At 41.7% G+C, this 12,193-nt stretch overlaps 1 protein-coding gene across 1 annotated transcript in view; it reads left to right on the top strand.

Annotated features, from left to right (window-relative positions):
* The window catches only part of LOC147032500 (gephyrin-like), a 194,093-nt gene that overhangs the window by 84,326 nt on the left and 97,574 nt on the right, over positions 1 to 12,193 (top strand). The window contains exon 11 of the mRNA XM_085870185.1: positions 5,438 to 5,525. Coding sequence (XP_085726311.1) covers positions 5,438 to 5,525 — 88 coding nt within the window. The remainder of the gene's footprint in view (positions 1 to 5,437; positions 5,526 to 12,193) is intronic.

Below are 12,193 nucleotides of genomic sequence, written 5' to 3'. Positions count from 1 at the left end.
GCTGAGCACCAGCATCCAAAAACAATAGGCGAGTGACAGCCATTTATTACCTTCGCATTCTGCGAAAGGTTATGTTTTGGTCGGCGTGTAGTTATTTATTTATTTATTTATTTGTAATCTTGTGATTCGTATAACTTATAAAAGTATTAAACCGAATTACATGAAATTTGGTGGGATGATTGGTTATTAGCCAGGAAGCATTCGATTAGATTTTGGGATCGTTCGGGTTAAAGGTCTAGGTCAAGGTCAAGGTCACGAAAAGTTCAAAATCGTCTTTTTACGATAACACGGTCAATTTTTATTCAATTTGCATGCAACTAACGCCAAAATGTTCAGAATTCAACGCCTCATCTTGTGATATGCAATATGACACAATAACGCCCATACTCTTGTTACCGGTTAGGGGTCAAAGGTCAGGGGGGTCACGACCTTGAAAAATATGCAGTTTTTGTCATAACGCGGTCAATTCTTGTCCGCTTTACATGAACCCAGCACCAAAATGTACAGAATTTAATGCCCAATCTTGTGACACAATGATGTCATAACACATGTCACCGGTTGGGGTAAAATGTCGGGGGGGGGGAGGTCACGCCCTTGAAAAATATGCGGTTTTCGGCATAACTCAGTCAATTCTTATTCGATTTGCATGAAACCAGCATCAAATGAGATTACCTTCTCTTGTTGAAACGTTGTATTCACCGAGCTTGCGAGTGAAGACTCGCCAAAATGACGTGAGTTGATTGTTGTTTAGTCCGTTGCCCCCGAAAGTCGGGGGGGTCATGACATTATAGATATGTGGTTTGTGTCATAAGACCATTCATATGAAACCAGTTCCCCACACTCATACCAAGAACAAAAAAAGTAGTGGCGGCAAAGGTATGCACTCTATGAGTGCCCGTTCTAGTTAAAAGTGAAATTGCAGCCTATGAATACAAAACCTCACGTAATCGTCGGCAATACGCTGCCACGCTATGCATACGTTAGACTATCGTTGGGCATAGGTTGTGGACGCCTAAAACACGCGAATCAATCGTTGGTATAACTTATGTATAAGTTATCGAAGCGTTCTGTGTTCATTACTAGTACATTATGCATTTGTCCAAGTCGTTTTGAATACTTTAAAAACTGAAACAAAAAAATAGTTCATGGTGGGAATGGCAAAAAAAAAAATTAGCCGAAAAGAACATCGAACAATGGTGCAAAGTAGTCTCCTATTCGTGGACGCAACGAGGATCCATCATCACCCACACCCTCCCCATCACGCTCACCTACTACTACTGACATGGACCTACTACTACTACCAATATTACTACTACTACTACTACTACTACTACTACTACTACTACTACTACTACTACTACTACTACTACTACTACTACTACTGACACGCTCACCTGCTACTACTACTACTACTGATACTACTGACATTGACATCGACTCAACATGGAGTCTGGAACACTGACGGGTTCCTCTTGTGAAGCCCATTTGTAAATACCAATTCCCCTAAACGCTGCCAATACGCCATTATACGGTAGCTGTAAGTTCGAAACACGTTCAGTAAGTTCTGTGGTCGTCCGGAAGACGTCAATCAAATTCGTCTACATACGACAATGTGCGTTTGAGATACGTTACACATAGGTTCAAAGCACGCTACTCATAGGTTCAGCGCATGTTACTCATAGGTTAAAAATTAAGTTTCGGGAATGCTAAACATTACCTCGACGTGTTTTGACTTATGAGTAACTTACAAGTAACGTGTATCCGATGTGGGTCATTCCATGTCAAATCATCAAAGAATCTGCCGTCATCTCAGATTTTTGTAAAACTTTGGGAACCAATTGGGACCCATGAAAAACGGCGAGAACTCAAATATTTTTGCTAACAACCTCTTAATTAGTGAGATACAGACTAACGAACTTTGGACTAATTAGCACGAGGTCACAAATTCAAATGGCCATATCTCTAAAAGTATAACACCTAGAGAGCTGGTTTTGGTGTCATTTTAAAGGTATTTTCATGCCCTATGAGTTTGTCTGGGCAACATTTTCCTCCCTCCAACCACAAAAACGTTATCACAAAATATAAACTTCAATCGTGAATCCCCAAAAAATGTATCCTTCAAATTTCCTCAAATTCATCCCAGAGGTACCTTATTATGTCAAGAAGCTTCCACATAAATTTTGTGATGGGCACTCCAATAGTTTCTGAGATATGAGCAATAATGTACATGTACGTATGGCATATAGGTTCGAAAATCAGCATTTGTAATGTATTATACAATCATTCTAACCTCGCCATGACACGGAACACAGGGAACGACCATCAATTGCTTTGAAGTATCATATACTTTCATTTTCAACTGGGCCTGAGTGGAAGAAACAAGTGCTGCTGTTGCTGCATTGAAGAGGAAATTGAAATTGAAATACATTACAAATGCTGTTTGAATGCTGGGAATGAATGCTGGAGATGCATGTGACTGAGTGGAACCTTCATTTCGACCACAATAAGCAACATATGCAATATCCTTAGCAAGGCCATGGCATTTCCTTTCCAAAAATGGTGATCAACTAACTGGCCAGCTGGGAGGTCCGAAAATGAGGTGGAGATGTGATAGTATGTGGTGTCCACAGAGCAAAACAAAGTCCCAACTCGAGGGAAATCATGGGCTCCCTATGCATCTCACCTCGAAGCAATACAACAGCTGATTCGCTGTGTCATCACCAGAGGGAGTCACCCGATGACCCTCCTTGGCCTTCTATGGTCATCAGGGGTTCTCCTACCCCATGGCCGACCGAAGCTGTTGGAGCAAAGAGAGAAGAGACATGGTGGAGGTTCACATTCCACACTCTCCTTGAGAGCCCAATCCACCTCCAACTATGCACACAACCTACCCACCCACAATCCTTACATCACATTTCTCCATTCCCAGCTGCCAATTGCTGCCACTACCACCTGCCACACAAGGTATGCATGTTCCTAACTGCCATGACCTACTTGCACATTAAATTGAGCAAAAGAATGATATTATTCTTTATTTCACACACATCGCATTTCATTGATGACATTTTTATTCCACACATTTTTGCCCTTTCCACTCGGTCCATGTGCGGGCCTTTATGGCCAATCTTGCCCATCAACCATACCAATTCCCCAACTCACCTACATTCTCCCAAAGCAAAGAATAGTGGGAAAAGGTAAATTTTGCTTCCATTTTCCCAAATCACGAGAGAGGTTGATCAATCCCAGTAGCGCATGTTGCAGCCATTATTCCCTAGTCCACCGAGCCAATGAATCCCAGGGCCCTTGCCCCAAACTGAGGGCCTAATAAATCACAGTGGATGATCTGTGGAAGATTATGTGGGCCCATCTTGGCCTTATCCAATCATGCTGTCAATTTTGCAATATAACATCGCACAGATGCTATGTTTGGTCCTCCAGTAGCATTCACCACACCCGGTCCTCACGAGTGACCCACGTCTATCGATAGCCTAGCACTGTGGGTCGCCACATGCTGGGCTGTCCCAGAGCCTCAGAGAGAGACTGCTGAACCACCTGCCTGGGTGGTCGGTCATCTCAGGCCCTTACTGGCCCTCGTCAATACTGCCACAAAGGTGCAGCCCAGCTAAACCTGACCTTCGTAGTCCTTCCAGCCACACCTATCACAGTTGAACAGGAGGGACCACGTCGGAACCCTGCCCCAGGGGACTAACCCCCCATTGTGGTCCAGTGATCTAATGAGCCCAAGAACATAACTCAGTCTGCACCTCCAAGGAATGGGGGTGCCCCACAGCACCACCACTAGACTCCCCATGGGGATGTCCAAATCCAAACTCGTGGTCGGACCCCTTGGCTACCTGACATATCACGATTTACCAGGGGGGTATTTTTCCCTGAAGCTGGCCAAACTCGCCCACCTTGGTCCAAATTCAGCCTGGGGACAATGTCCCTCCAAGGCCATTCCAAAAACATTTAAATGTCTGAAGTACCCGATTACGGCTGCGGGCATTGGTCACAAGTTTTATCGGGCCCTTGTCCCCATCACCGTAGCCACTGCTGGTCATCAGCCTCCTGCTTTTCTCTCCACTTCCGATTACCAGGTGGATGCCACACATGCATGTGGAGCACACCAATGAAACCCAGGTATACTGCAGTGGTTCCCCACCAATCGCTGGCCTTCATGGAGTGGCCCAGCCACAGAGGCTCAGTCTTGCCGCCATGACACCCTGACTTTGATCTGGACCCGAACCAGCCTTAGACGATGAGCAGCATCAGACAAGACGTTTTTAACCTCTCGAACCACTAAATTTGTACAACTCCATCCCACCAGCATTGGCACAAAGGATGTCACACTAAACATTAACCATAATACAGGGAATGAATGAAATTTCTTTGAGGTATCAAAGCCTTAATTCTATCTCTTAAGCTCACCATTGTGCATATAATAAAATTATTCATATATATATATATATATATATATATATATATATATATATATATATTATGGATATACACAAAATAATGAGTTACACAAAGGGTGGACAATATGGATACATTAACAAAATTGTGTTTGACCAGTTTGTGATTTTGTCAAGGTCTGAGGAGTACAACTCCATTCCACCAGCATTGGCACAAAGGATGTCACACTAAACATTGACCAACGAGGCTGCTGCCTTTCTGTCAGAAGGATGAAAGATGTCACGGCAGAGAGTGGAGTCATCAGCGAAGAGACAGAGGATTTTCCAGAATCAGTGAGATCATTGATGAAGATTTGGAATAATATGGGACCTAGAACACTGCCATGGGGAACTCCAGCCTTGACAGGGAGTGGAGATGAAAGGGTTCAGTTGAGAGCCACATGTTCACTACGAGAGTTGACTAAGTCAGTAATCCAAGAGTGGAGTTGGCCTTGGATTCCATAAGCAGACAGTTTGGAGAGCAAGGCAGGATGATAGACTGTATCAAAAGCTCGAGATATGTTCAAACGCCGGCCCTGATCTCATGTCTGATATTGAGGGCCTCCACCATGATTGTTGGGAGAATAGAAGCAGCATGTCCAAGGTCGAGTGACGAGGTCAGAATCCAAATTGGTGATCTGAGATGAGGCTGTTGGATAAAAGGAATGATTTTAAGTCAACTGTGATGATGGATTCCATGACCTTGCTGATAAAATTGAAAGTACAGTAAGCTAATTGGGCTGTAGTTGAGCGGATCTGTTTTTGCACTTTTTAATGTAATGCTGTGATGTTGGCCAATTTCCAATTTCCCAGTTGGATATAGGAGACCAGTCATAAAGTGTTCAAAAATAGTGATAATAATCAACTAATAATTAAAAAGAAAAAAAAAACATGAATTAGCAGTTGCTGGGGTGGGCATATTTGTTATTTGTCATTTTGTATTTCCTTCATAAAAAGTTTACCCCACTTCTTTTTGTCTTCAGCCCAGATGATCTGCTAACAGCACTGAATGAAGGCATTGCCCATGCAGATGTGATTGTTGCTTCTGGAGGGGTTTCTCTGGGAGACAAGGTGAGGGACATTTCATCTATGCCATCTCCTCAACCACCAAAGGTTCCCGCAACTTCACACACATTGTTCTCTTATCACTTCCACATTCGTGTTTATTTGTTTCATCTTGTACATTTGCACAATCCATGACCTCATGTGAGTCATTACATTGTATCCCTGATTTGTGAATGCTGGTTTATTTCAGTGTAAATTACACCTCTGTTTCTTTGGTCAGTTATTACACCTGCATTTCTTTGCATCTTTGGTCAGTTACATACTTTCCTAAACACGAAAACATTCTGTGGAATATTCAGGAATGAGTGAGTCATGTTGTCACTTGTCTGCATTAAAAATTCTCCACCAGCTTTAATGTGCTTAGGATCTTGAAGACAGTCCAGGACTGTTACATATTTTGGTCATTGTCCATAACAAATGTTGCATTTTCATTTTAAAATTGAAATGATGAAAAAGGGAATTTCATGTTCCATCAAGGATATTTATTTCCTCGAGAACAGCTCGGATGACATGGTTGGAACAGCTACAGGAGGATAATTAAGCGTATAAAAGTCTGTATTGTTTACTGTGTCGTAGTATTTTACTGCAGTCCACTCTCGTATCTGACACCTTTACTTAAAAATACTTCTATTCCTGTCCTTTATTTATTTACCAGCAAAAACCACCGGTCGCTTCCCTGACGGGAATATTGAGGGGTGGGAGGGGGGAGAGGGAGAGGGGTGGGGGCGAGAGACAGGAGGGAGAGAGTGAGGAGGGGAGAGAAAGCGAGTGGGGGTGGGGAGAGGGAAGGCAGCGAGAGATGAGAGGAAGGGAAGGCAGACGTGCGGTGGAGCGTTAATTATGATTCATACCGTCTTATCAAAATGCTTCTGCATAGAGTAACAGTGAAGATGAAAAAATAATGTCTGAAATCCATTTAATAACGGCCATACTATAAATACCGCCCAGAGACAAACACCGCCCGGGCACGTCCGGAGACAAACACCGCCCAGACACGTCCGGAGCAGAGCCGTCCACAGACAAACACCACCTGGACATGTCCAGAGACAAACTCCCGTGCGGACATAAACACCGCCCGGACATGTTCGGAGACAAATACTGCCCGTACGCGTCTGGAGCCAAGCTCTCCAGAGACAAACACTGCTCGGACACGTCCGAAGACAAACTCTTTGCGACAGATCTTTATAATAACAATGTAAATACACAACGTGTTTCCAATACAAATTAATGAAAATATTGAACGGACAAGCACCAAATGCAGCGAAATGACCCTGGGCCCGAAGCCGAAACTCGCCATTGCACATCATCAGATCATTCATTATAATAATGGACGATAAAATGTAGTGTAGCCACTGAAACTTTGAATTTCCTGGTGAAATAGTTCAAGATTGGACTGCACTTTCCTGTAGGACACGATCCCGAAAATGTTGCCTTTCTCTGTGGAGCCATAATTAAACACTGAGTCACAGGGATTAATACAAAACCAGCGGCGAACTCGGATTAATTGCCGAGTGAAAACAAAAGACGTGCGATTGCCGAATGTCCAGTGAAATCCCGCACGACTATCATGTAACATAATTGTAGGGGAGGGGGGGTTCACGTACACCGGGTGAACCACCCCTCCTGGATCCGCCATTGGATGGGGGAAGGGGAGTTAGCAGAGAGAATGTTATGCTTTATGAAACACACACGTGCTTGGTCAACATCGGCAATTTTTCGGGAATCAGTAGGTTGGAGTCAGTGATTACCAACTACCTGTACAGTACGTACTGTATACAACCCAAAAACCTTGAGGAGCATTCACCGAAAAACAACGTTGTACTTACATCGACGTTTGAGGGATATGTTCACAAACATTGATCTTTATAAACAACTGCGTGTGACCGGTGGAAGAAAAAATTGGCTCGGTAATTTAGAAAACACGCTAATACCGCAAACGGATTGAAAATCGGGTGTTATTTCACAACAACTCGCTCAAGATGAGAGATCGTTTAAAAGCATTGCAATGTACACAGACATTCGTAGCTATGATGAGCAGGCTTTTGATAATATGAGTGAGGAAAGTGGGGGAGGGTGAGGGGGGGGGGAAGCTTTATCGTTAAGAAATCGTTGCGGCCTGTTCCACGTCAAGGCCAGGTTGAGCAGGCCAAAAAACATGGTGGCTTCGACCCCAGCGAGGTTACCCAGGAAACGCCTTAAGACCCCAGAGAGCGAGGTGGCCGAGGGTCTCCTGATGAAGGATATAATTTAATATGGCTGTTAATTATCTTCAAAAGTGGTGTATTAATTAACCCAAATATCCAATTTTCCATCATGCACTTTTTTTGTGTGTACATTGTCGAGGCTCGTATGAGAGCTAACACACAACGCACAGCAAGGGGGGAATGAGACAAGAGGGGTGGGAGAGGGACGGACAAAACAGTGGTGAACAGAGACATTAGGAGATTTGTGGAACGGAGATGGATGGGGCACATGCTTTGGGGCTTGCATCATTGTTATGGTGCATGGCTGTTCATCTAATGCAGCGCTCTCTGTAAGTTACAGCAGAAATTTCTGGAATCTGGCCAAAATGCAGGCGATAACTCACCTACTCTTCATCAAAAGATACTGTGGATTCTCCAACATCCACCAGCGAATGATAGTAGATGTTACACCCGGCTTAACATCTATCTGAGAGATGGCACACTCATTGATGCAACACCAATCATTCTGCAAAGCACCAATCCAACAGTTTATATTCAGATTAAGAACAGATCCCAGACTAGATAGCTTAAAGGTAATTGTGTGTCCTGTCTTGTCAGGACATTAGAATACACTTTTTAATTTGTGTTGTGCTTGCAAATTATTTTAGGATGTCACAGGGGGTTTGTGCAGCAGAAAGGAGGGTTGTGGGCAGAGGCTTCATTGGGCACTGGCCCGTAAGGCAAGTGCCCCGAATGTTTTTTGCTCTGCCCTGAATCTATTTTAACCCCTTGGCTGTGATCGGCCACTTTCTGGCTTTGAAATCAGACTTTGAAGTCGGAGTCAGACACATGAACAAGTGCTAATTACAGGCAGGAATGACGTGTGTCAGAGGATGCCATCGTTGATCGCTTTGCCAAGATGCACAACAGACAATACACACTGATACTTCCAAAAAATAATCAACCAATGTCACCCGCAGGGTGACCCGTATCTTGCCAAAAGGTGACCACGTGTGACTTCTTTAAGGTCACACTGAGGTGAACAGAGCTGCTATCCACCAGGAGCGACTCCTTGAGAATATCTGCCTATGAGAGAATATCTGCCATAATATCTGCCTCTGAGAATTGTTCTACAGAGTAACCATGAAAAATATGCATTTGCCTCATAACGTCACAAATTGACGTCAATGTCTCAAGCTTTACATATCTAGAAAGCACTCATCGAGGTGTTCAATTTGAGGTACTACACGATATGGTTCCTAAAACTTGAAAATTTGACCTTGGGGTCAAATATGTTTGACCTGAGGCGCTAATCATGAACGTCAAGGCCAATCGCCACCAAAAATTAATCAGCTGAGCGCCAGACCATGACCTATATTCCCATGAAGTTTGAACACGATCCGATCAAAATTACTCAAAAAATAAGGGTTTCATCGACTCCCCTGATTTGCGACAAAGTGACCTTGACCTTTGACCTTGACCTTCAAAATTTTATGTGCTGAAAGGGACCTCTATAGGCCTCTGATATGCGAAGTTACAAAAATTTCCAATGATAATTGTGCTCTGCAGAATTTTTTATACGTGATTACAGAAAAACAAAAAAACATACAAGCTGACTAACATATCTTGCAAAAACTTCGTTTTGGCAAGATAATAAAGGGAGACTTTTCACAAACATAACTTTTCCAAACCCATGGGTGTTGAGGATTAATTAATAAGTAAAAGATGTGACATTGTGTTCCATATATTTGAAATGTTTAACAGTGGATATAAAATTCAAGTTTGTGTTTTTACAACGCATGCTCACCTCTAAATCGTTTGAATGCTAAGCGAGCTATAAACTGTCATCCCTGTGTTGGACAAGCATGGTGATTCATGAATGTGTGTGCCGTCCCTTGGATGCACGTGAAACTGTGTTTGAAAAAAAGAGGGTGAAATACATCTTATTGAAAATACAAAAAGTCCTTTAATTTTAAGACCTGCAACATCCTTTATTTGAGGTAAGAAAAGTAATGATTATACGATTTTTCTACACGTGCCACGGTGCTAAATGATTCATTGGGGGTGGTGAGAATCTAAAGTTTAAGGGGGCCCGAGCCCCAAATATTTTTAGAAGCTAGCGACGTCTCTTGGTGATGGGTATGGGTGGTTCTTGAAAATTTCTGGATCCCCTCATAATTTTTATGTCACGGTTTTTTTTAGTTTAGAGGTTAGGAGGTCGTTCACTCACAGGAGTTTAGAGGTTAGGAGGTCGTTCACACAGAAACACTTGCACTTATTGTTCTCAAAAGTAAAGTGAAGGTAATGAAACCTTTATTTATTTATTTTTTTCAATGTTATCCCTCGACGACACATCTGCATTTGTCTTATCGGTATGGTAACACCTTAATGCCAGACCACATAAATATTTAGGAAGTGTACGCAGCATGACATTTGCTTTCTCGTATAGCTCAATCGTCCCAATCACTCACTTTGACAATTGATGCTATTCATATGTTCTTTGTGTGGTGTGAAGAAATCGAAATGAAATAGTAACAAATCTTGTTTATGGGAGGTGGTAGTGGAGTTTGGGGGAGTGGTCAAGCACTTCTCATCTCAATTGCACTTCTGATCAAATAAGGTATTTTTGAATTCATCGAATGCTTGCTTTCTGGTTGATTTTAGATTAATTGAGGATGCTGAGCAAAATAAGCTGGGGAACACCTCGTGAAAATGTGGGCTGACTCCGCCAGAGGGCCAAATCCAAAATGGCCACCACATATATCAAATACGGCATAGTTTCACTTGTATACTAGCTATAAATGCGTTCTTGATGTATAAATATAGGTTTTTGATGTCCAGGAATTCAATTCTGATGTCAAAATAGTTACTATTGAAGAATATATATGCTTGAGTGATATTTTCTTCAATGGGAGTCTGGAAAATCGAAAATAACCATTTATTTGTTTCCGGTCATAATTAAAATGTGTTTCATTTATGAAATGACACATATGAAGAAAGATGAGCAAGCTGTACAAGATATTGATAGTTGCATCACTGAATTTTGATGCGATCCATTCAACATGGACAACCCCAAATTGCAATCTCTACATTCTGGAATACTGGCTTCCACTGTACTGGTCGACGACTTTGAGTCTGCTCATCGGGCAGGTGAGAAACTGTTTGGAGCATTTTGCAATGATCGGATGTTGAGTGACAACACATCCTTCTTCAACACTGGGCATCAAAGGCACCCAGCGATGTCGTGCGCTGGAGGATTTGTTATTTATTTATTTGGCATGGGGGCTGTGTACTTAGAATATACCGGTGCTTGTTTATTTTTTGATTAATCGATTAATTGATTGATTACTTAATTATTATCGATTTATTAATTACCTAATTATTTTACTTCTCATCCTGGCAATATCTTCGGCATATTTTGAGCTTTGAAGCTGATGTTTGGGCATGACAGTAAACAAGTGATTTGGCTCTAAAGATTATTTTTGATGTATTGATGTATCAATTAATCAATGAATTGTTTTCTTTCTTGCTTTCTGGGCAATATCTCAGCCATCCTTTGAGCTGGGAAGCTGAAATTTGGGGACAAAAGTGAAGATGTGCTTTGGCAAAAATGTTGTTTTTTATTTTTTTATTTATCAATTAATTGATTAATCATGTAATTTTTATCGATTTATTAATTACTTATTCATTTTATTTCACATCCTGGCAATGTCTCAGGCATATTTTGAGCTCAGAAGCTGATATTTGGACATGACAGTAACAAAGTGATTTGGCTCTAATCGTCAGGCAGCAGTTGTCACCTACTTCAAGAATTTTGCCAACTTTGATTTTTCACTTTTATTTGTTCAAGGACATCACAATGAATCACTTTCAACTTGTCTTCTAATTTTCAGTTAAGTATTTCACCATGTGAGGGCACTTTTTCAAAATGGCTGCCAAAATCATAAAAAAGCTGTTGAAAACATAATTTTCACCAATAATTCCAGCAATTTAGAATGATATTTTCTAATGTTTTGGCCAAATGATCTTCAAGTAAGTTTAACAGTAAGCTTAAGTATCAAAAACATTGAAGTTAACTCCTCAAAGAGGGCGCATTTCTCCAAGATGGCGGCCAAAATAATTTTAAAATTCCCATAAAATGTATCATTCATAATAAAGATAACCGTTTTGGTTCAAATTCAACTGAAAATGTTCACCTTTATGCAGTGTCCCTAATGTTTTCACTAGTTAAAGATGATTTCCTTCAATACTTGACATATTAAGGTTTTCGTGATTTGGATACACTTTAACTCAATCAATTATTGTGTACTCATAGACAATACTGTTGTAGGCCTACAGATGAAATATGTGTGGTGGTCTGAGAAAACCCATCGGAAGTCGCGATGGACAAGTTCCTTGTTTAAAATGGTCACGCAACCTAACAATTTATTTTTTCCACCTATCGTTACCATGTACGCTTATTCAAAAGAGTATGGAACAAGCAGGTCCATA

The sequence above is a fragment of the Eptatretus burgeri genome, chromosome 2 (assembly GCF_056783735.1).
Source record: "Eptatretus burgeri isolate ZD-2024b chromosome 2, Ebu_testis_v1, whole genome shotgun sequence".
Taxonomy (NCBI): Eukaryota; Metazoa; Chordata; class Myxini; order Myxiniformes; family Myxinidae; genus Eptatretus; species Eptatretus burgeri.
This window is presented reverse-complemented; position numbering and strand designations above follow the sequence as displayed.